Raw genomic sequence first — 26,595 nt, 5'->3', positions numbered from 1 at the left:
TTTGCTCTTTAATGCATAGATTCTTCAGGATTAAATTACTTTGACCCGATTCAAGTCTCAATCTTTTATTGGAATGCCCTTTGTTAAATATAATATTTTTTCATCATCTATGGTGCCTTTAAGCATAATATAGTTTCCTTGTTTATCACTTTTAATCATGTCTATTTTTACAGTTGCCTTCTCTGAGATCATGATTACTACCTCTGCTATTTTGAGTTCACCAGAAGCATAATAAATTCTGCTCAACTCTTCATTTTAATTCTGTGTGAATTATGTCTCAAGCATGTTTCTTGTAAACTACATATTATTGGATTTAGTTTTCTAATCTATTCACTGCCCTTCTCTATGTTATGGGTGAGTTCATTCCAGTCACAATCATGTAACTGTCAATTACACATTTCCCTCTACCATATGCTCCTATATTTCTCTCTCCTTGCCTCCTACCCTTTCCTCTTTACAAAGAAGAAAGAAGTGGAAAAAGAGACGTAACATGATCAACACTAGTAATTTTATTATTGAAATGGTCTGCTTCCAATATTCTAATCTTTGTTACTTCCCCTAACTCACTTCCTGGTTCTTTTATTTTAATACTCCCCACCCCTAACTTATCAACCAATGCCTAAAGCTGAAATTTGTTTTCTTTCCTTTATTTCCTCTCTATCTCCCCCCCCCCCCTCACCTCTTACCCCAACCCAGCCTTTTCCCAAATATGAATTTAATATATTTTGACAACCAAGTCATTGTGTGTATGTGGGTTTCTGTGTGTTTTCAACACTCCTTTATCTAGGTTCAGATAAGAGTAAGGTTAATCGTATGCAGACTCTCCTTATCCTTTCCTCTATATTTCTATATATTATTCTCACAAAACATGCAACCATATTAGAAACAGTAGACCGGCTTACCTATTTTCCTCATGTCTGCCTCAGTATTCCTTTTTCTCTCCCTTTTCCTTCCTAGATTAAAACTATCCCAACAGAATTAAACTACCACTATATTCTGTCTTTCTGATTTTCTGTTGTGACTTTTAAAGATAGGATTTTCCACTTCCTGTTCTTAGCTATTTATTCTCCAATTTTTTCCTCTCCAGGGTTCTTATTTTCTTACAACTAAATTTTTTAATTCTCTTGCTTCATTTCTTCTATCCATTCTTAGAATCTTTGTAATAAAGGCATTTTTTTCTTTAAGGCTCTCCTTGTACTACTTAGGGAGCTACTCTCTTGTTCTTCTTACTTTGGGGGTATTTCTTTTTATTTTTTTAATAGATAATTATATATATTTTTAAATTTTATTTAATTAATTTAGAATATTTTTCCATGGTTACATGAATCATATTCTTTCCCTCCTCTCCTCCCACCCCCTTGCCATAGCCAACAAGCAATTCCAATGGATTTTACATGTAGTTCCATATTATTAATATTTGCACTAGGGTGATCGTTTAGACTCTACATCCTCAATCATATCTCCATCGACCCATGTGATCCAGCAGTTTTTTTTTTCTTTTGTGTTTTTATTCCCACAGTTCTTTCTCTGGATGTGGATAGTGTTCTTTCTCTTAAGTCCCTCAGAATTGTCCTGGATCATTGCATTACTGCTAGTAGGAAAGTCTTTTATAGTCAATTGTTCCACAGTGTATTTATCTCTGTGTATAATGTTCTCCTAGTGCTGCATCAATTCCTGCATCATTCCACTTCACATGGAATTCCTCAAGTTCATTATTCCTTTCAGTACAATAATATTCCATCACCATAAGATACCACAATTTGTTCAACCATTCCCCAATAGAGGGACACACCCTTGTTTTCCAATTTTTTGTCACCACAAAGAGCAGGGCTATAAATATTTTTGTACAAGACTTTTTCCTTATTGTTTCTTTGGGGTATAAACCCAGCAGTAGTAGGGATGGATCAAAGGGCAGGCAGTCTTTTAACGCCCTTTGGGCAGAGTTCCAAATTGCCTTCCAGAATGGTTGGATCAATTCACAACTCCACCAGCAGTGCATTAATATCCCAATTTTGCCACATCCCCTCCAATATTTATTGCTTTCCTTTGCTGTCATGTTAGTCAATTTGCTAGGTGTAAGATTGTATCTCAGAGTTATTTTTTTGATTTGTATTTCTCTGATTATGAGAGATTTCGAACTTTTTCATGTGCTTATTGATAGTTTTGATTTCTTTATCTGAAAATTGCCTATTCATGTCCCTTGCCCATTTATCAATTGGGAAATGGCTTGATCTTTTGTACAACTGACTTAGCTCCTTATAAATTTGAGAAACAAGACCTTTGTCAGAGGTTATTGTTATAAACAATTTTCCCAGTTTGTTGCTTCTCTTCTAATTTTGGCTGTATTGGTTTTGTTTGTACAGAAACCTTTTAATTTAATATAATTGAAATTATTCATTTTACATTTTGTAGGGTTCTCTAACTCCTGATTGGTCTCAAATTCCTTCCTTTCCCATGGATCTGATAGGTAAACTGTTCTATGTTCACATAATTTACTTATAGTTTCCTTTTTATATTTAAGTCATTCGCCCATTCTGACTTTATTTTGGTGTAGGATTTGAGATGTTGATCTAAACTTAATCTCTCCCATACTGTTTTCCAATTTTCCCAGCAGTTTTTTTCGAATAGTGGGTTTTTGTCCCAAAAGCTGGGATCTTTGGGTTTGTTGTACACTATCTTGCTGAGGTCATTCACCTTTTGGGGCATTTCTTAAACCCATAGCATGTCTTTTTTGTACCCAATATTTATTGATATTGACAACCTTACTTTCTAGTTTGGGATCTGGAGACAAGGCCAGGTTTTCCTCTTCTGGCTCTGTTCCTGATTCTTGAACTTCTCTAATCATATCTTGGCTATCTTCGCACACTGGAGGATTATTATTCCCCTATTGTCGTTCCCCCCCCCCACTTCCATTGGTTAATTCCTCCTAAATATCCACTCTGAGGAAGTGCCCAGGTCAGTTAGCTTTCACTCTTGACTGCAGAATTAGGTAATGACTATTTTTTTTAGCTTGTATTTGTATTCCCATCACTTAGCACAATGCTTGACACATATAATAATGTACATAAATATATACAAAATATATAATTAGTAAGAATTTAATAAATGCTTGACTTCTGTCCTTTTCTTCACTCTAATGTAGTATGATCAGGCTTTATTTGATCTGGTCTCTAATTGAGATGCTCCTTCTGTTGACTACTTCCCTGCCATTCTCTGGGAAGTCTGTGGTCAGGGTAGTATCAGGCTTTAGACCCTCTTGTGTGTCGCTGGTGAAATCTTCAAACTTTAAATGCAAATGAAGTATCTTTGATCAGAATTCTATGGACTCCTGGTTCCCAAAGTATTCCCAATCATAGCATTGAATAGGCTTTAGGTCTCCCCCATTATCTCATCCCTAGTCATAAGACTGGAAAGATATAAGCCTATATAATAGAGACCATGCTGGCTTTCTGCATCCATAGGATGTCAGCTTTTTTTTTTTTTGTCATACTGTGCAGGATGGAGGAGCTTCTCCTTTCTTGTTGGATTTCTGGATTTCTTAACCTGGTGTTATTTTAAAAAAAACTTTGCTTGAGCTTATGGGGGAAAGCTAGGTTCTGCTACAAATTCATCATCTTAACTGGAATTCATACCCTATAATTTTTAACTGTTTAAAGTTTCCTTTGAGTGGGTGATAAAAAAATATTCTTCTGCAAAATCCATGATACTATTTTATTGGAGTGATTTGGTGAATTCAAGTTTCATGGAAGTTTCACAAGGTCTATTAATAACTCAATTAGCATGTCTAAATATAATCCAGTTATTTCAATCAGTAAGTATTTATTAAATGACTATGTGCCAGGCAGAAGGGCAGGTGATGAATGTACAGACACAAAAAATGACATGATTCTTGGGTATTTATGACCATCTCTTTATAGTTAGGTACAGAAGAAAAAATATCTTATTCTTGAAATCTTCAATGCTCTACATAATGGTTGCACACAGGTTAACAATCTCTCAATAAATATTAGAAGGTGAATGCAATTTAATGGATTAGTATTGTTCAACTGTAACTACTATCACTTTCTCCTCATATTCCTCAGACCTGTCTGGTCACTCTAGTTTCCTTTGCTGAAGCATCATCTATGCCCTGTCTAATATGTTAATAGGCTTTGTCCTGGGTCCTCTTCTTTTCTCCCTTTTATATTTTTTCTTTTGGTTGTAAACCATCATCTAGGACCCTTTAAATGTTCATACAACCTGGGTCCTGATCTGAGAGCTTGACCCAAAAGGATTAATCAGTCTTATTCATGGCCCCCTCTCATATTATTCCAGGAAAACCTTCAAAATGAAACTTAAGAATATATTTTGCTTACACAGTTTTAAAAAGAATAACAAGATTCCCAATCCTTCATAAACACTAAAAAATGGAATCTGGTTACTAAGTATGAGAGTTTTATTTTATTCTACTAAAAAAATCATAAAATGCTAGTGACTCACAAGAACCCATGAACAAACAGAGAAACATAAAGCATTCAAATAGTCCATCTGCTCCCCCTAGAAGAGAATTGAACTTAAGAGTTGCTCTCAGAATAATTTTATCATTCCAGGGAGTCCCACTTTCCCACAAAGTTCTACAAAGTCTCATTCTGTGATTTAGCACCCCTGGAAAAGTAAACATGCTTTGGAGTATGCTACAATTCCCTTCCTGTGCTGAGACCTCAAGTTCTTAGGCCTAGCAGAGATCTTGAACCTTCTAATCAAAGACTATTATTAGAGGAAATCCTCACTGATGCTACTTGTATTCATTCCCCAATGAAGATCTGTCTTCTTTAACCCTTACTTTCTTCATCTCAATGATAAGGAATCTTTGAATGCTGAAGAAACTGTTCCTCTCTAACCCTAGATATCTGGTCCCCTATGCCCACTCACCTTAACCCTGTCTTCCCCATGGTAACATCACTCCATATCTGCTTGCCTCTTCCACTGTGCCTCTAGAATTCTAGCTCTATAATTTAAAAACTGCTGTTCATTTTGGAGCTCTTTCTCTATGATCCTTCCATCTTTGCCACTCACTGAGATCTGGATCTTTCTAAGATAATCAGAACTGATTTTACCTTCTTATATACTCCCTGAATTCAATGATCCAGAAGGAGGAATCTAAATATACCTTACTCTCAATTGATCCTTCCAGACTCTTCTTCTTCATTCAGGAAACTTCCCTACCTTAAAGTTACTCTATTCAAATTTATTACATAATTCAGCTGTTATCAATGACAATGAATTCAGTGAATCTCTTCTACCACAGCTCCTTCCCCAAACATTAATGCTTCCCAAATACCCTAATTTCCCAGTTCCTTAATATTCTTATCTTCCAGGTTCTAGTCTGCCATTTAATCTCAGTTATATATAGGGATGGTCATACCCTTTATCTTGCTATCACTCACAAATGTTTCATTTCCACATTCAAGGACCTTGGTTTGGGGACAGATTGTTGTTCAGATTCAGAAAGAAGAGTTCAAATTCTACATCTAAAACTAGCTTAGGTCAAGTCCCTAAACCAATTTGAGCATAAGTTTCCTCATCTATAAAATAATTGGGCAGAACTAGATAGCCAATAAGTTCCCTTTCAGCTCTAAATCTATGATCCTATGAGGCAAGATCTTACTTTTATTTATCTAATCAATATCCTTAATTTATCTAATCAAAACCCCCAGAGAGCTGATGGTTAAACATTTATCAGTATACCACTGTCCTGATCCCAATTCCTCCTCTTTTTTCTCTAGCAAAATGCTCCCACTGCCATCATCTTTAATCTTCTATTTCTTCCATTTTCCTGGTGCCTCCTCTACTGCCTACAAACATGAGAAAGTCTCTTTTACTCTTAAAAATCTTCATACTAAACATGGTTTTATCTTTTCTCTCCTTTTCAGCTAAGATCCTTGAAAAAGCTTTCTAATTTTGGTTTTCTACTTCTATTCATTTCAGTTTCTTCTAAACCCTTCTTAATATGGCTTTTGACCTCATTACTCTGACTCTGAAACTGTTCTCTCCAAAATAACAAACTGATCTCTTAATTGCCAAGTCTACTAGATTCAGTTGGGATCCTTTTTAACTTCTCTAAAGCACATGACACTGTTGACAACTTTCTTCTCCTGAATATTCCTCTTTGGATTTTCATGACATTTCAGTGTTTTGGAACCTCTCCTACCTTCTCTAACTATTTTCTAGTCTTTTTTGCTAGATCCTAATTCATATTATGTTAACTAATTATGGGTTGAACTGAAAGCTCGGTCCTCAACCATATTTTTTCTCTATATGCTTCTGTGCTTAATAATTTCATCATCTGATCTTAGATGATTCCAAGGTCTATATAGCCAGTCCTAGTTTCTCTTCTGAACTTAAGACATATCTCCAACTGCCTATTGTACACTTAAGACTAGATGTCTAGTTGGTGTCTCAAAAATCCTCATATCCAGAACAGAACTCATTATCCATTCCCCCAAATTTATCCTTCTTTCAAACTTCCCTGTTAATGTCAAGGGCACCACAATCCATCTAGTAACCAGGGTGCACCACATTGGTGTCTTCTTTGACTTGTCACTGTTCCTTACCCTGCATATACAGTCAATGGCCAAATCTTATATATACAACATACCTTGCCTATAGCCCCTTCTCTCCATTCACATAGCCACCAATCTAGTTCAGGCCCTAATCATCTCTCACCTAAACTATTGTAATAAAATCTTAATTGTCCTATCTGATTCAAGTCTTTCCCACTCCAATCCCTCCTCCACAAAACTACCAAACTGATTTTCTGAAGGCAAAGGTCTGACCAGATTACCTTCTACTAAATATTCTAGTAGTTTCCTTATAGGACTAGTATTCAAGATAAACTCCATTGTCTGGTATTTAGAGCTCATAACCTGGCCCCTTCCCATCCATCTAATTTCCTTACTCATTACTCACCTCCACTCACTCTACAGTCCAATCATATTGGTCAACATATTATTCTTCACTCGATAGCTCATCTAATGTGCCAGTTCCTTCATACTGGTTTCCCTTATGCCTGGAAAGCACTCTTTCCTCACCTCTCACCATTTAGAATACCTGGCTTCCCAGAATATTCAATTCAAATGCCACTTCCTATAGATGGCATTTGCCACAAAAGTTATCTTGTTTTTATTCTAGGTTTCTTATATTCAATGGCTATTATGTGGAAGAGATTTTTTTTTTTTGGTTCCATAACCAACATCTTCTTTCCCTAAAAAGGAGATAGATTAACCCCAAACCCTGGGGACATGCACCCTATTGTCATGTGAACTTCTCTACTCTAGATGACTTATCTGTCAAAGGGTAGAAGTCATGGAGAATACTTGAAGAAGAAAATCATGTACTCATCTAACTAGGAACTTTTAAAATCATGCTTACTGTGGGCAGCTGGGTAGCTCAGTAGATTGAGAGACAGGCCTAGAGATGTGAGGTCTTAGGTTCAAATCTGGCCTCAAACACTTCCTAGCTGTGTGACCCTGGGCAAATCACTTGACCCCCATTGCTAGCCCTTACCTCTCTTCTGCCTTGGAATCAATACATAGTATTGATTCCAAGGCAGAGGGTAAGGGCTTAAAAAAAATCAAGCTTACTTTCCAGGGATCTAATCCTTGGTGCTAAGAATCTGTGAAGGAGGGCAGTTAGGTAGTAGTGAATAGAGCATCAGGCCTGAAGTAGAGAGGACCTAGGTTCAAATCTGACCTCATATATCTCCTATTTGTGTGACCCAGGGCAAGTCACTTAAATCTGATTACTGAGTCCTTGCTATTCTTCTGCCTTAGAATTGATAATAAGATAGATGTTAAGGGTTAAAAAACAAACAAACAAAGAATCTATGAAGGATTTCCATATGGTTTAAGTAAGGTCAAAGGACAAATCCCTGACTCCATATTAGCCAAGAGCTGATTTTAGTATCTTTTTGTTGTAGGAGGGGAGAGTTAATGGATATAACACAAAAGTTGGGTTTTTTTAATGGGAAATTATTTTTAAATGGGGAAAAATAATTTAAAAATAAATGAGAATAGACTTGGCGTAAATGACAGTAGCAAGATAATGTTCGATAAACCCAAAGATCCCAGTTTTTGGGACAAGAACCCACTATTTGACAAAAATTGCTGGGAGAATTGGAAAATAGCATAGGAGAAACTGGGTTTAGATCAACATCTTACACCCTATACCAAGATTAACTCAGAGTGGGTAGATGACTTAAATATAAAGAGGGAAATAAACAAATTAGGTGAACATAGAATAGTATACTTGTCAGATCTATGGAAAAGGAAGGAATTTAAGACCAATCAGGAGTTAGTGAACACTACAAAAATGTAAAATGAATAATTTCAATTATATTAAATTAAAAAGTTTCTGTACAAACAAAACCAATACAGCCAAAATTAGAAGAGAAGCAACAAACTGGGGAAAATGTTTATAACAATAACCTCTGACAAAGGTCTCATTTCTCAAATTTATAAGGAGCTAAGTCAATTGTACAAAAGATCAAGCCATTCCCCAATTGACAAATGGTCAAGGGACATGAATAGGCAGTTTTCAGATAAAGAAATCAAAACTATCAATAAATACATGAAAAAGTTTTCTAAATCTCTCATAATTAAGAGAAATTCAAATCAAAACAGTGCTGAAGTACCACCTCACACCTAGTATATTGGCCAATATGACAATAAAGGAAAATAATAAATGTTGGAGGAGTTGTGGCAAAATTGGCACATTAATGAATTGCTGGTAGAGTTGTGAATTAATCCAGCCATTCTGGAAGGCAATATGGAATTGTGCTCAAAAGGCTTTAAAAGAATGTATACCCTTTGATCCAGCAATACCACTACTAGTTTGTACCCCAAAAAGATAATTAAGAAAAATACTTGTACAAAAATATTAATAGCCGTGCTCTTTGGGGTGCCAAAAAACTAGAAAATGAAGGATTGTCCTTCAGTTGGGGAATGACTTAAAAAATTGTGGTATTTGATGGTAATGGAATATTATTATGCTGTAAGGATTGATGATCTGGAGTATTTCTATATGAACTGGAAGAACTTCAATAAACTGATGCAGAGTGAGATGAGCAGAACCAGGAGAACACTGTACACAGAAAGTAAAATATTGTGGAACAAACTATTGCAATGGACTTTTGTACTAGTAGCAATACAACAAGCCAGGACACGCCTGAAGGACTTAGGAGAAAGAATGCTATTCTCACTGAAAGAACTATAGGAGTATAAATGCAAAACATATGACATCACTTATCACATGTATGTATGGGTATGTGATTTGAGGTTTAGGCTTTTAAAAATCACTCTATGACAAAAATGAATAATATGGAAATAGGTATCAAATTATAACATTGGTACAACCCAGTGGAATTGCTATTTGGCTCTGGGAAGGGGGAGGGAAAGAAAATGAATCATGTAACCATGAAGAATATTTAAAAATAAAAAACAAAGGAAGCTCTCAATCCATTTTAAAAAATAGAATAAAATAAATACAAAAATGAGAAATTGTTTTTAAAAACCATTTAAAGTAATAGAGAAGTACATACATAAGTAAATAAGAAATAGAAATATAAAGGTATTCATTGGTTGGAGCTTGGAGATAGAGTTTGAAGCTGATATAACAAAGCAATCTGAATCCAAGGTTTTTTGGTTTGTTTCTTCTGTTCCAAGATTTATGGTCAAAGCATGCTGGCAGGTAATTATATGCAACTGAGGCTTGAATACCATAAAAGGATTGAGAGTGACTATTATTATCTTCCCAAAGGACATAAGAAATCATTGTGGGAGAGATGTGCTAAGAATCACAGAATTCATTGCAACTGGTCTGTAGGATCATCCTTTTTATATTAAGCTATTCATGAGAAGTCACCAAAAACAGTAAAAGGAAATTATGTTAAAAATAAGAACCTAACAATATAGGTAGTTAGGTTACTAAGGAAAGTTGCCAAATTACCTTCCATATAGATTATTATTTTTTTCATCTGTTACCTTCCATCTCTCAGTCAAATACTGTGTATTAGTTCTAAGGCAGAAGAGTGGTAATGGGTGTTAAGTGACTTGCCCAGAGACATATAGCTAGGAAATATATGAGGCTAGTTTTGAACTCAGGATCTTTTGTCTCTGGGCCTGGCTCTCAATACACTGAACCACCTAGCTGCCTCCCCATAGATTTTCTAAAGTCTTATCCGATAGAAGTTGTCCAAAATAACCTCTGTGAGACTCATTCTGCCCAGTATTTATATTTATGCTGTTTAATTCCTTCTATTTTGTGTGATTCTCCCCACTATTTCCCCTGCTCTTTCTGTAAATGAAATGTTCATTTCTTTTGGGGTTTAGAAGCTGACTGCATTTTTGATGGAAGGGGATAAAGGAATGTTACCCAGAAGCATGGTTCCTCATAAAGAGAATCTCTCTTTGGAAGCTTTCATACACAAACTGGAAAACTTAATAAAAGGCAAAAAGCCAGGTCTGCATCATTCTTGGAAGCTACCCTTAAGTGATCAAACATGATACTGATGTGGATCATATATCATTTCCATTTAAAAAGAATAAAGAATCAGGGCAACCTTAGAGTCTGAATGTCTCAGGAAGAAAGGGAAAAGACTCAAAATGTATTCATCAAAACTGTAGAAGGGAAAACACATTAATCTTAGCTCTCCCATTAACTAGTACATGAGCAACCTTGAGGAAGTCATGCAATAATGTAAAGGGTGAAAGATTTTTTGCTTGATAAATGGTGATAATACACCAATTAATCCTGTATATATCTTATTTGTATATAGATGTCTTCCCCATTAAGTCTGTAAGCAGCTTGAGTGCAGGGACTGTTAAAAAAAAAACAAAAACAAAAACAAAAAACAAATCTTCTTCATATCCCTAGCACTAAGCACAGTTCCTGGCATACAGTATGTGCTGAATAAATACTTGTTTACCAATTAAAGATAAAAATGTTTGTGAAAAATAGCAAAAAGCACTATAAAAATATAACACTTCCTTTAGTTTATTACCCTACCTCACATTTGCACAAGCAGATTGAATTCTCAGAAGGGTAACTATTATTCCAAGTTTAAGAGATAATCCCATGGATAGCTTGTAATTCCTAAGTCCCCACTAGGATTCTTCCTATTAATAATCTGTAGGCTTTGTTTTTTGGGGAAAAGCATTTACTAATATGAAAAACACAAGAATAATTGGTATAAACCATTCTCCCTAAAGCCTGGGGTGTATTCTCATGAATACACAAAGAGTCATGGGAAGAGTGAACTCAAACTTTAAGTACAATGATAATGAGGCACATAATTAGTTCACATATGGCAAGAGTAACTGACAACTCTTGGTACTGTAAATCCTTTCTTTGTAGAGTTCTCATGAAGTTCTCCATGCGTGTAGCTTGTTGTTGGGTGGACCACTCAACTAGACTCCTGTATCTGTTCCTCTCTTAACACTAGCAGTTCTTTCCACTCCAAGTTGTCTTGCAACCCAAAGTTGACTCTTTCAGGGTCTTTCCACACCCGCCTTTCCTTAATGTGTCTGAGCTGAAACCAGGTGGGGAATATCTGTCAGTGATTTAAGGAAATGACTCCTTTTGACACTAACAGAAGGCATTACAAAGAACAAAGTATAGTTTTGATTTTTGTCTGAGAATGACATTTGCCAAGTCTGGCCAGGATCATCATCAGATTGGATGAGGGGTATGAATTCTTTGGCAAAAGCAATACTTGAAAACTAGTTACTAAGTTATAAAGGGGTTATGACCTATATCAGTGGAGGGAGTGTTCAAATAGATGAAATTACAGATGCTTAGAGTATCATAGTAACAAGAACAATCTTTAAATTTAGAGAAAGGCTATCCTAAGAATATAACATTGTCTTCTATGCCAGAGTTCCAGTCTTCATGCCCACAAGGGAAGGTTTCTTCCCAATTATATGGGACACAGTGCTGATATTGAATCTCTGGTCAAGAACTATATTATAAACAGTGAAAGAAATATTCTAAAGGTGCCAAGCAAGACCATTTCTCTCCTACCCTCCCAAAATAAACAGAATTAAATTTAAAACTGAATATGAATCCATACTTTCTAATCTTAAAACAGAGAGGAAGTGGTTTATTTTTCCTACTTATATCCTCAACACTTTGGTGGTTCAAAGAGAAAGACAATAGTGATAGATATTGTTTGCAAGCTTTCCATCCTAGTGAGTTCTCAAGAAATCACAAATTTTGCAGGCAGCTGGTTATAACAGTATATGGTTAAAAATAGGACCATAAAAGATGAAGGCTACTGCGAATTTATCTAAAAATAAAGTAAGTACTTTCTGTAATCCTCAATTATAGGCCATTTAAGGAAAAGATAATCAAGTTCAGAGACCAATAAACAGAAATGCCTAAAGTTCTCATGAGTATTCCAGCTTTATAAATTAATTTTAATGTAGTCTAGAATATGTAATATAGGTTAAAGTGCATTTCCATTATCATCAGCTATAATGTCATTTCTGTACCATCCTGGAACTGATGAGTAAAAAAAAAAAACAAATAGAAGCAAATCTTCAATAAATATGTTTCATGTAATACATTTATTATTTGTAAAATCCCATGGAAATCATCTGTTACCAAAAACAGAGGTTTTTTGGATCAGTTTTCCAAGATGAAACAAACTGAATCAAATTATTGGGGTTTTAAGTGAATTCAACCCAAACAAAACAATATACATGAAACATTTTGCAAACCTTAAAGTATTATATAAATTCTGGTTTTTAAGGACCCATGGAATAGGAAAAGGGAGAGGGAATATGAATGGTGGGGAGAATGCCAATAATCCTTTCCTTAATTAATACTCCTTTGTACATGCCAACTTTATCAAGAATAGCTCAGTGCCTACAAATTAATCCAGGCCTTAAACAAGTTTAAAATTAATGATCAAAACATGGTTTGCAGAGGAAAACCATAAGAATTCACTCATGGTGTTTGGTCTAAGATGTTGGTTTAAACCTTAATTTCTGCCAAATTGATTTCTAATTTTTCAAATAGTTCTTCCAAGGCTTCAATTGTCTAATAACAATCATAATAAAAGTTAACATTTATAGAGCATTTTAAGTTTGTGAGGCATTTTACAAACCTTAAAATACTACACACATTCTGTCCCTTAAAGAGGAGCCTGTGGATAGGGGAAAGGGAAGAATAGTGGAGATATCTTTACAAAAATGATCAGTTAAACATGTGAGGTAGACACCTGTACATATCACCCCCACTTTTCAGAAGGTTAGGTGCTTTGTCCATGATACTGAACCTGGAAGGTTTCAGGAGACATATTTAAAATCAGAACTCTTCTGACTCCAGGTTTTTCTACAGCATGATGGTATCTCTTTTTCAAAAGGACAAAATACTCAGAATGCAGGGTTTCCATTTTATAGAAGTAGAAGCACCATTGAAATTCCATTTACTGGGGCTGTTAGGTGGTACAGTGGATAGAGTGCCAGGCCTGGAGTTGAGATGATCTGGGTTTAAATCTGGCCTGAGACACCTCCTATCTATGTAACTCTGGGCAAGTCATTTAACCCTGTTTGGCTAGTTCTTGCCCCTCTGTCTTAGACTTATAATGGCTTTTTAAAAAATCCAATTATTGAATTATCAATAGTTTGGATGAAATTTCTGAATAAAAATCAGAGCTCCATTTAAATGAACATCCTAGCGCAAATACCAACAATATGGAAATGGGTTTGGAACAAGGACACATGTGATACCCAGTGGAATTGCGCATCGGCTATTGTCGGCTATGGGAGGGGAGGGAGGAAAATAAAATGATTTTTGTATTCAATGAATAATGTTTGAAATTGACCAAATAAAATAATGTTTAAATTTAAAAAAATCAGAGCTCCATGTGAGGCTATTCATTAGTCCAATTCACCCAAAGGAGAATTCCAGACTTTATTTTAATCCAGGAAACTGGAATGCCAAATATTTCTTTTAAGAGAATCAACAACAAAAACAAAAAAAAAAGATTCAAGAAAGTCCAACATAGCCCTGGCTCCCTATTGCTCAAAGAATAAAATATAAACTCTTTTATTTAGCTTTTAAATCCCTTTACAATTTGAGCCCAAATTATCTTTCATCTCATTACTGATTATAATCTAATCAAGCTTGCTTTTTCTCTTTTCCTGACACTCCATCTCCTGTCTTGATGCCTTTACATTGACCATCCTCCATGCCAGGAATGCCCTCCTTCCTCATCTCAACTTCCTTTCAGAGGCAGCTCAAATACTCCCTTCTACATGAAGCTTTTCCTGATCTCCCCTAATTGCTTATGTCTTTGCACTCAAACTGCCTTGTCATTATCTACATTGCATTTATTCTCTTCAATAGGAATTATTTCATTTTTTGTATTTATATGCCCAGTGGCTTAACCCAGTGCCTGGCACATCGTAGGTAATTAATGAATATTTATTGGATAGGATCAGCTATCAGAGCTTAGAACAGTGCCTGGCACACAATAGACAATAAATATTTGATTGACAAAGGAGAGGAATAAACTATTTCAGTTGTCTTAGGAATAATGTTTATTAATCAATAATAATGAAGTAAGTATGACTTGGAAAATATGGTTAATATAAACACATGTGCAATCAAAAGTTTAAATAAGTTTATAGTAAATAGTCTTATTTAAGTTGTATAGAGAGAATTTAAGATCCCTGGAGAATGACTCCTGTTCATCAATTCTGAAATTTATAAGTTGACTTTAATTAACACTTGAGAATTTCCTTGTACAAGAGGATGTGTTATATTTGGAAAAGGAAATAGAGATGAAGGTGCCAACTATCAGGTCAATTCAAAACGAATAATCTGGCAACAGCAGTTTCCATAATGATAAACTTTTCCTAAACAAATAAACACCTACTTCAAATGCTCCCTAGCAGTAATAAGCACCAGTCCTCAAAAATCTAGATTTATGGCCTTAGGCAAATAATGGTATCTAATGTTGGCATAAAGACTTCCTTCCTAGGACTAATTGTGCCCTTTTAAAAAAAACTCTTCCCAGCTGTGTGACCCTGGGCAAGTCACTTAACCCCCATTGCCTAGCCTTTACCACTCTTCTGCCTTGGAGTCAATACACTCCAAGACAGAAGGTAAGGGTTTTAATTAAAAAAAAAACCAAACCTCTTATTACTATTTAATAATTTATCCATAATATAAATGGTCCTATATTCTCCCATTGTGGAGTAGTTAATATAAATGCTATTTTTTCAGGTTCCTATGGTTGTCATTATATTATATTAGTTGTTTTTATTAAAGAGTTAGAAAGATATAAAAAACTATATACTACATATACAAAAACCATAACTACATTTAATTTTACTACTAATGATGAGACATGAGAAACTAAATACAAAATTTAATTTACTCCTTTTCTACTTGAAAGATGAAATAAAAGGATGAAATTATTTTTACATTTTTCCCAGTCAGTAATCAATAGAATCAACACTAGTTTCCTTCAATTTAATTATTGCTTTTTATCATCCTTATCATCAATTTCATTAAATCATAGGCAGCTGGAAGAAAGACAAGATTTCAGATAGTGGTATAAAGAATGGCATGACTATAAGGGACGTCTAGATTACCTGAAACTATTCTTGCATTATTATTAGGCAAATAATATATTCTTCACAGTCATGACACATACTGAACTGAAATTGATGAATCCATCTATGCTATCTAACTTGGGAGAGAAAGTAAAGGAAAACAAGCATGTCTAAGTATATAATCTGGTGCCTCTCATTAAATGAGATATTAAATGAGATAAATAAATTAAACCTGCAGTAGAGGTTGAAAAAACTATGCCTATCAGCTTCTAGAACTAGGGTCTATCAAAGGATAAAGGGAGAGAGAGAAGATAATAAATGATAACACTTAGAATTTCCTTATATATTTAAACTGGTGAAGATGCAAAATAAACAAGTTCCCCTAAAACAGGCAGAAAGAACCAGTTGATCATTTTACCCGAGTCCTTTTGCTGTTTCTATGCTTCAGTTCAACAGGAGTTCCACATGAATGATAGGAGTTTCAGGGATTCAGGATCATAGCAGGGGTGGGAAGTAGGGGGAGAAACCCACAATATATGGGAAGCAAGTAATATCAAGGGCCCTACAGTTATGGCTATAGCTATAGAGCAGAAAGGAGTCTTGGTGGTGATTTTCTAGTCTTAATACCTTCATTTTATACTTAAAGAAACTGAGCTAGAAGTTGAGTGATTTGCCCAAGGTCACATAGGTATTGAGGGGAAGAGAAAGGATTTTAACCCAGTTCTTGTGACTAAATCCAGCATACTTTCTATAGCAACAAAATGTTAAAGGATAAGGGCATTTGAAAAATATCACACTCTTACACTGGCACAATGAGCAAACTCACTGTACAAGTGAAAACATTTTAAAGGACCTTCCCATATTTGCTTAACCCAGGGCATGTCTTGACATAAAGAAATGCTTTCTTTGAAAATAATAAAGTCTCTGCTTATTGTAGCAAAGATTTAATTCAAAGGGTGTGGGCCTTTTTTCCACATCCTGTGAGGGAATGGTTATCCCTGGTTTTAAGAAGTTCATAATCAAAGGCAGGGGTTTCCAACCTTTTTTTGTAAGCCAGGACTACTGGTCACCTTTTTTTTTTCTATTACTTTGTAAACTGAATTTTTTTTTTAAGTTAACAGAAATTTATTTCTTTTCTTCTCATCCCCTCCACCCCACTAAAAACAAACAAAATCCTTGTGACAAATATGCACAGTCAAGCAAAACAATTCTTTCCATGGTCATGTCCAAACAATATATATGTTCCAGGAGGTGGATACTGTGCTTATTATTAGTTCTCTAGAAATATGAATGGTCACTACATTGATATTCTTGGTTATTTTCCCCAAATCCACCCAAATGCCTGAATGCAGTTAGAGAAAAAGGCACCCCAAACTGAACACTCTGGTCTATTAGGAATCCCTTAGTGAACCTCAACAAATGAACAAGTGACTGGAAAAACAAGAGAACAGTAGAAGGACCAAAAATTCAAGAGGAAAAAATCCAAGTTTAAAACTTGTAAGCAGATAAAAGATTGCAGCAGAAAGATGGAAGGAAGAATGAGTAAAACTTCAAAGAGAGACCAGACTAAGCTGATTTCACTAATGTAAGGAAAAATGAACCAAAATTACCTAAAAGAATTACATAAAAGAATCCTGCAAGCTCTCCAGAGATCATTGAAGGGCAATCAGAATCTCCAGAATGGTTCAAAATATAAATAAAACTTTTAAAAGTAAAAAAAAGGGGGGGGGGCAGCTGGGTGGCTCAGTGGATTGAGAGTCAGACCTAGAGACAGAAGGTCCTGGGTTCAAATCTGGCCTCAGATACTTCCCAGTTATGTGACCCTGGGCAAGTCACTTGACCCCCATTGCCTTCGCCCTTTCCACTCTTCTGCCTTGGAGCCAATACACAGTATTGGTAAGGGTTTTAAATAAAAAAAAATTTTTTTTAAGGTAAAAAGAGGAATGAAATTTGGTTGGAAATCAAAGCACTGTAAGCAGGATTTAAAAACACAATAAAATAAAAATTAAGAATCTAGACTATAGCTATATAAGAAGTCAGTTGGACTGCTGCAGGAGATCTGATTGGTACACTTTTGGGAGTCCTGTAACCAGCATGATTTCTGGCAAATAGGGCCCGAAATCAGCAAGATCTTAGCCTTTATTATTGGAGCTGAAGCAGGAGACAAGTCACGTTACTCAGTAGGTGATAGCAAGCAGACCCTGGGAAATGAGGCACCAACTATTTATGGTTCAGGGCTTTTGATTGAAATCATAGTATACTTTATGATATCCCCTTGGTGTCTTTCTGATAGGGGTGCTTCAGGGGACAAAGCTACCTCTAGGGAGGCAATTGCATCTAGAGGAGACAAAGAAGATGGTAAGAATCTAAAATAGAAGTAAGGAATTGAAGCAGAAGGTAATCCTGGCTTCATCCTTGTCTCAGGGCAAGGTTGAAGTAGAAAGCATGAAGGGGTAAAAGGACCCTCCCAAGCCATCCAGAATGGGAATCCAAAAGTGCAATCCAGAATGCAGTGGAGATAAAACTACATCCAAGATGGTGAAGGAAGAGGAAGAGTGTGACCTTTGCAAAAAGTCATAGTACAGGAACTGTGATGGAAGTTATGTCCTTAGAGGAGACCAAAGAGTGTGTGAAGGCCATTGTAGAGGCAGGAAGAAATTAGGTTGTGAAGACCATGAAGTGGCCAACAGAAGGGTTTAAATTAGATTCCAGAGATAATGGGAAACCATGGAGTGTAGTAAATAAAGGGGAGGTAGGGATTATATGTTCATACTTAACACTTTAAGAAAATCACTTTGACAGCTATATACAGGGAGAATCAGAGTGGGGAAAGACTTGAAGGCAATTAATTAAATTAGAAGATTATTACAATAGCAAGAGGTGAAGAGGACATGAACAAGAATTATAACTATGTGATTGGAGAGAAGGTAATATATACATAGAGATCTTGTTGTTGTACAGTTTTATTTAGTTGTGTCTGATTCTTTGTGACCCCATTTGGTATTTTCTTGGTGAAGATACTGGAATGATTTGCCATTTTGTTTTCCAGCTCACTTTAGAGATGAGGAAAGTGAGGTAAACAGGGTAAAGTGACTTGTGTAGATTCACATAGCTAGTAAATATCTGAGGCCAGATCTAAACTCAGGAAAATGAGTATTCCTGACTTCAGGACCATTACTCTATTCATTGTATCACTAGTTATCCCCATATGAGATCTTATGGAGGTAAAAATGACAAGATTTAGAAAATGATTGAATATATGGATTTTCAAGAAGGTAAAAAAAGAGCAAATCTATAATAATTATAATTTTAGCCTTCAGGGGAAAAATAAGATTGGCTTGACCATAGGAGCTCCCAAGAGTATATCGGAGAAAGGAAGGAAAAAAAATTTTTAATGAAATAAAACTTTTGAGGAACAAAGTATGAGATTAAAAAAAATTACAGCAAAGGGTGGAAAAAATCTTATTGAAAGAGTGGGCTCTCTAAAAATATAATACAGCAAACAAAAATTAATAGTTTTATGAGACAACAATGAATATTATAAAAAAGGTAAAAGTTTGAAAAATTGAGAAATAATTTAATGTACCTATCAAAAAAAAAAGTTACCTGGAAAACAGTTTGAGAAGAGAGAATTTAAGAATCATTTTAAAAAGAAAACGTGGATAGCACATTTCAAGAAGCCATAAAATTGCCTCAAACTATTAATAACAGAACCAAAAAATGAAAGCTAAATCTATAACAAACTATCTGAAAGAAACATTAAATTGAAAATACTCAGAAATGTGATAGTAGTGTTCAACCATAATGTTACAGTTTAAAACAATAAAAACAGGGGGCAGCTAATGGCTCAGTAGATTGAGAACTAAACTCAGAGATGGGAAGTCCAAGTGTACATCTGGCCTCAGACACTTCCTAGCTATATGAGGCTGGGCATGTCAATCAATTCCCATTTTTTAGGCCTTACCACATATCTGACCTTGGAACCAATACACTGTATTGATTCTAAGATGGAAGGTAAAGGTTTAAAACAACAACAACAACAATTCCAGGCCAGAAATAAAGGGCATAGATCAATATTTCTAATGAATATTGATGCAAAAATGTTAAATAAAATATTAGCCCAAAAGGTTACAGCAACATATTAAAAAGATTATAATGATCAGATTGGATTTACACTAAGAATATGGGACTTGTTCAATATTGGGAAAATTATAACAGTGCATATTAATTTTTAAAATATAAAAATCATACAATTACTATTAAAATATTCAATAAAATATTTTAAAATTATATACATTAAAAACATTTAAAGTTAAATTTACTTCTTAATATGCTAAATAGTTTCTATCTAAACCCAAGGGCCACCATTAAATGTCATAGTATTTACCATAGGCCTTTCCAATAAGATCAGGGACAAGGGGCAGTTAGGTGGCTCAATGGATTGAAAGACAGGACTGGAAATGGGAGATCCTGGGTTCAAATCTGACCTCAAAACACTTTCTAGTTATTTGAACCTGAGCAAGTCACTTAACCCCCATTGCCTAGTTCTTACCATTCTTCTGACTTAGAACTAATACTTATTAAGTATTAATAATTAATAAGATGGAAGGTAAGGGTTTAAAAAGGTAAGCAATAAATATTTTTAAAATATATGGAGAATCATTATCTATTATGCAATGTGGTTGTAGAAATGCTAAGTATTGGAATAAGATAAAGTGAAGCCAGTGAAGTTTATCCATAGGCAAAGAAAAAAACAATTGTTGCTATTTGCAGATGATAGGTTAGCTTACCTCAAGAACTCAAGAGATTTATTCACAAACTAACTAAAACAATAACTTCATGAAAGCAACAGGATATAAAATAAAACCAAAAAGATAATCAACCTTGTAGCATGTTACCAATAAAATCCAATAAAACAGGACAGGAAAAGATTCAACTAAAAATAATTACAGAATATATAAAATACTGGGTAATCTATCTATTAGAACACAATCAGGACTTAAAATAATGTGGTCTTTATAGAAATAAAGGAAGACTAAAGAATTAAAGAGAAAGTAATTACTGAGGTTTGGGCCATGTTAATATAATAAAAAGAAAATATTATTTAAATTATAGTATTTTATAACCCCCAAAATACCAACCACTAGAGTAAGTAACTCACCATGGGGAGGGAGGTAGCAAAACAGAGTACACAGGCTTGGAGTCAGAAGGACCTGAACTGACATCTTACTTCAGGCACTTGCTAGCTATGTGACCCTCTGGAAGTCATTTAACCCTTTTTTTGCCCTAGTTTCTTTGTCTTTAAACAGGGGTAATAATAACATCTATTTCTCATTAAAGTGCTTGGCACACAGGAAGAACTATAAAAATATTAGCTATTATTATTTGACAAAAACTTTTGGAAGAACTGGAAAGTAGGCTGTCAGAAACAGCAGCAGTTTGCAACATAAATCACAAAAAGTTACCAAGCACATGTGATAGAAATATAAACAGTCACATCATAAAGAAATTATAGGGGAAGTAAAGAAAATACTGTTTACAACTCTCGATAAGAGAATAATTTTTTATGAAATAAACTGATTCTAGAAAGGAAAATGAATAATTTTTATTACATTAAATTGAAAAGTTTTTGGAAAGCAAAATCTACACAGTTATAATTAAAAGAGTAGGTCACTAGGGAAAAAATCTTTAATGGAAATTTCTTTGATAAAGCACTTATGAAATTTTCATGAATTGGAAAATGACCAACATGAACATTTGCATCTACAAAGGTCAGATAATGAAAAATATATATGAAAATGCAAATCTTCAGAGTTATTTCTTTATATTGCATGACTTTAATCTAGCTATACCACTACTGGGTTTGTCCCCCAAAGAGGGAGAAAAAAAGTTCGTACAAAAATATTTATAGCTGTGTTTTTTTTTTTGTGGTGGCAAAAAATTGGAAAATGAGGGGGTGTCCCAAAATTGGGGAATAGCTGAACAAATTGTGGTATGCGATGGTGATAGAATACTATTGTACTATAAGAAATGATGATTTCTATATAAACTGGAAAGACCTCCATGAACTGATGAGGAGTGCAATGAGCAGAACCAAGAGAACATTGTACACTGAAACACTGTAGAATGATCAAATGAATAGACTCTGCTACTAATAGCAATGCAATGATCAAAAACAATCCTGTGGAACATATGAAAAAGAATGCTATTCACATTGAGAGAAAGAACTATGGGAGTAGAAACGCAGAAGAAAAACATATGATTTATTGCTCGGTTATATGGATAAATGATTTAGGGTTGTGTTTTTTATAAGATTTCTCCATTAAAAATATGAATAAGATGGAAATGTTTGGAGAATGAGATATGTATAAGTGGAATTGCTCATCAGCTCCGGGAGTGGAGAGAACATGAATCATGTAAACATGGAAAAACATTCTAAAAAATTATAATAATGTGAAAAATATACAGATATGTATATCCAGTTGCTGATTGGACATCTTTTCCTGATCTGTAACCACTAATACTTCAAATTCCACATTAAAAAAAATTAAAAATAATAATGAAATTCATATATCACTTTAAAAAAGATTTCTTTATACCTGTATAACTAAAAACTAAATAAATGAATGAAAATAAATTTGTAACTAAATGCATTAAAATTTTACAAGGTTAGTATCAAAATTGCTTTGCTTGCCTATTTCCCTCCTCTCTCAATGCTTACCATTCTTTCTGGGTATTTTTAAATGCTTTATTTATACACTTGTTATCTATCACCATTGCTATCCCCAATCTTGGAGTAATAGCTGTTTATTTTTTTGTTTTAAAAAAACTTTATCTACCAACTCAATGACTTTTTTTGCTTTTGCTTATCATTTCATTCATTTTCAAAATTTCTACTTTGCTCTTCAGTATGAGTTTTAGAAAAAAATATATTGCCTTTATAGTTGTTTCAAATCCAGTTCACTTATCTGGGTTTTCTTAAATTTATGAGTGTTTAGAGATGCACAATTTCTACTAAGGACTGCTACATATGCATCTCAAAAGTTTGGGTAAATACTTACATAGTTGTCAACTCCTTTGATGAAATTATTTATTGTTTCTATAATTTGTTCGCCAAGCTACTAATTCACTAGGATTAAATATATTTTCAATAAGTACAGCCTGATTAGGAAATGCTGGTCCAGAGATGAAAATGCTTCAGGCTCCCATGAAGGTGCTTAGGGGGGAAAAGGAAATACTAGATTTACTGCCTTGGGGATTTGCAGCAATGCTTCTTGTGTTCCAGGATAGCCTGTGCTTGAACAGCCAAAGAGGCTCTCTTTCAAAGTTCTGGCCCCTTTTTTTGTTGAAAATATCACTACTTGTACTTATACTCTCCAGTTCCATGTGCTTCTTATAGGTTCCCTGTCTCCACTTTCAAAACAGTTTCTTCTTAATCCTTCAGAAACTGGGTTCCTCTTTAAGTCTGTTTCCTCAACTCAATGAAATAACCCCCAGAAGCAAGTTCCTACCACTCTTTATCTTCCTGAGTTGCTTCCTTTCTGATTCACTCAAGAGCCTCATAAAGGAATCATCATCTGGTGTGGCCACATTTTACAGTTTGTTTAACACCTCCTTATCTAGTTCCTTTTCTGTGAGTAGGTTTGTGAAATGCCAACTCCCTTATATAGCAACCTTTTCAACTAGAGACATCAGCAAATTTTGCTCTCACAGTTAAGATTCTTTAAAAGGTGGGAATCATACATTAGGTTCCGAGCTATGTATACTCAGTATAAGTACCAACAAACTAGAGAAAATACAATATTTTACACTGTAAAATTCCAAATTTAACAAACACAAAACAGGTATTTCCATATACAGTATATTCTTATTATCAACTTTGATTAAAAAACTATTAAAGATGTTTGAGGCAGAAAAGTCCCACATAACCAACAAAATATATTGGAGATGGCAAAAATCTAGAAATATTATTTTCTAATGGGGGAATGGCTGAATGAACTATAATATGTAAATGTAATTATTACCAATATGTGATAAGAAATGACAAAAGGCAGAAATTCAAAGAAACCTGATAAAATTTATATGAACTAATGAAGAGTAAAAAAAGTAGAATCAAAAGGATAACACTACTAATGTATTCATTTAAATGAAACCAGCACTACAGTAACAGCAATATGGTTGGATGATTAACTGTAAAAGGCTTAGCTTCTTTCAGCAACACAATGATCCAGGAGAGTTCTGAAGGGCTTATGACTTAAGAATTCATCTTCAGAGAAAGAACTGTTGGAGTTGGATGCAGATCAAAGCATTCCATTTCCCCTGTTAGCTTATTTATGGTTTTATTTTGGGGTTTTGGTTTTTTTTAATGAATATTCTCTTACACCAACCAATATGGAAATATGTTTTGCATGATAATACATGTATAACTCAGATCAACTTGCTTCTCATCTCTGAGAGTGGAGAGGAAAGGAAGAGAAGGAAATAATTTGGATCCTATAATTTCAGAAAATTGTTGTATGTTGAAAATAATTATTATATGTATTGGGAAAACAAAATATCATTGAGTAAATGAAACCAGCTCTAAAAGACATTCATGTACTTGGCATATGGTAGGAGCTTAATAAATGTTAGTTGATTGACTGAACTGAGATTAATTGATATCACCAATCTTGTTTCCAGAGGAGGGAAGAGCATTTCTATTTGCTTGGTAGAGTTGAGGAGGACTACAGGTGTCAAATGTTGCATGTGTAGTCAGATGTGTTTGGCAACAATGATTTATTAATTGTTTGTTTGATTTTTATATGTAAGGTATGGTCTTAGGGAAGTGAGAGTAGTGTAAAAGCATTTATAAACATTTTATTAAAGGAAAATTAACTCCATTCCTTTACCTCCCCAAAGACTGACTAATCTGTTTCAAATAACTAGCAGGGTCAGGAAGTCCTGGCTCTCTACACTCTTCTCTGCCCGAAAAAATGATCCTCCACCTCTAACTCAAGAACTTTCTAAAAAGACAGTGACAAAGTCGCCTAAAGAAAGTTGCTAGAAATGAAAAGAAACAAAATCTTCACAGGGGAATTAATAATTCTAGAAAGAAATCCTAAAGAAGGTAATTCTTTAGATAAATGCTGTTCCAAAGGTCAGATCCTACAGCCTGAACCTCTGTGACTACAAAAAACCTAAAAGCTTCCTGTAATGTTGGCTGGGGTCCTGTTCTGTTTCTGGCTGCATTGCATTCAGGATCTGCCCAAGCAGCCTGTAGTAATGTGATTTTCAAAGTCTCTTCCACGGATTAGCATGTATAGTCAGATCAGAAAAGAATACTCACGCTATTGTTGCTTCCTTTGTTGTCCTCATACTTGGTTTCTATATGAATGGAGAATTTTGGCAAAAATGAGCACTGTAGAAGAAAGAATTTCCGTTAGTTCAAGGTCATCATTCATCCATATGCTTCATGTATCATTTTGGATACCTACCTGACTATCTAGTCAGCAGCAAGAGCAGTAAGAGAAACAAATAATAGCCAAAATTCAAGGTATCTACAACACGATAACCCACCCCAGTACCAAAGAATTTGTGATGAAACATGTCATATATCTTCAAACAGAAAAGATGAACTCAAAGTACATATGGAAGCATATTTTTTCCCTCTTTCTTGCTTTTTTCAGGCAAAGCTGGGGAAACATGACTAATGAGGAAATTTGTTTTGCATGACTATACATAATTTCAGTAGATTTTGTCTTTCTTGCTTTCTTACTGATTGGAGATGGGGTAAGAAAAGGGAATTTGGGACTAAAAAAAAGAATTTAAAAAAGTTTTAAAAAATTAACTGAAGTTTTAGAAATAGAAAGTTTTCTTATGATGAGAAAAGGAATAACTTTATGATCTAGTTTATTTGAGTATCTCATGAGAATATATATGAATTAAGTTGTAATTCATTTTAAAATATGTGTTGAAAAACACACACACACACAAATTCAAGGCATCTAGTCCCATTTCTTTATATTACAGATAAGGAAACTAAAGTCCAAACAGGTATTAAAGTAGAAGATCTGGGGTTCAAACCCAGAGCTTCTTTACAAAGAAACTAAGTATGCGAGAAATTTGCCAAACCTTGCTGCTTCTGAGAAAGGTACAGTTATGGGATCAGTGACCTCGTTTGAGCAGAGCATAGAAAGAATTACTAACTTGAGACTAGCATTTGAGACAATTGATGAAGAGAGCCAAAATTTTTTATCTGAGGCAAATATTTTTTCAAATAAAATATACTTTGGTGTCACACTCCTTTTTTATTTTTTTTACAAGGTGACCTAGAGAAAAATGGAATCTATTCTGGGCTGCCTGACCTTGTACAGCAACTTCTGGAGCCCTCCAGACATAGAACCAGTTCTAGACATGGGGCTCAATCCATCCCTTGTGTAAAATGTTATCTCCTTAATATGCTGAATTGATAATAGAAGGTAATCTTTATGTTCATCTTACGGGCAGTCCTATGCAAGTTTCATTCATCTTAATCCACAGACCTAGGAGCCAAGGTACTTTGAGAACAATTTCTTGACTCATTTTGATAAAGCCTCTCTCCAGCTGGCACTGAGCCTAGCATTAACTCTCTAGGTCAATGAGGTGAGGTTTCTTTACCAGAGATGTGTCTGCAGTTTTCTTAATGGAAAAACGTCCTTGGAAAATGCTACAGATGCAAGAGAAGGTAGGAAAAACTGGAATAGTTAAAATTCTAAGAGGTTGGGACAGCATTGAAGAAAAAGAAGGTGAGGCATCTTAAGTGGCTCCCAATGTGTGAGAAGACACCAGCTTCACCTTGATTACTCATTTCTAAGGGATTATCACCTCATTCCCATCCCAACTATGATGTCAGTGTCCTTGGACATGCTATTAATATTCCTTCTGATATCACATGCATGTGCACATTTCTGCATTCATCTACTTTAATCTAAGTAAAATTAATTGTGCCAGAGAAAACATGAAAACAATTAATCCT

General features: G+C 34.7%; 1 protein-coding gene across 2 annotated transcripts in view; it reads right to left on the bottom strand.

The window, feature by feature from the left end:
• PITPNC1 (phosphatidylinositol transfer protein cytoplasmic 1) overlaps positions 1–26,595 on the bottom strand; it is a 424,023-nt gene that overhangs the window by 146,545 nt on the left and 250,883 nt on the right. For both annotated transcript variants that reach the window (XM_007482775.3, XM_056817273.1), the window contains exon 4: positions 24,928–24,999. In XM_007482775.3, the coding sequence (XP_007482837.1) occupies positions 24,928–24,999 (72 nt within the window). The remainder of the gene's footprint in view (positions 1–24,927; positions 25,000–26,595) is intronic.

The sequence above is a fragment of the Monodelphis domestica genome, chromosome 2 (assembly GCF_027887165.1).
Source record: "Monodelphis domestica isolate mMonDom1 chromosome 2, mMonDom1.pri, whole genome shotgun sequence".
Lineage (NCBI taxonomy): Eukaryota > Metazoa > Chordata > Mammalia > Didelphimorphia > Didelphidae > Monodelphis > Monodelphis domestica.
This window is presented reverse-complemented; position numbering and strand designations above follow the sequence as displayed.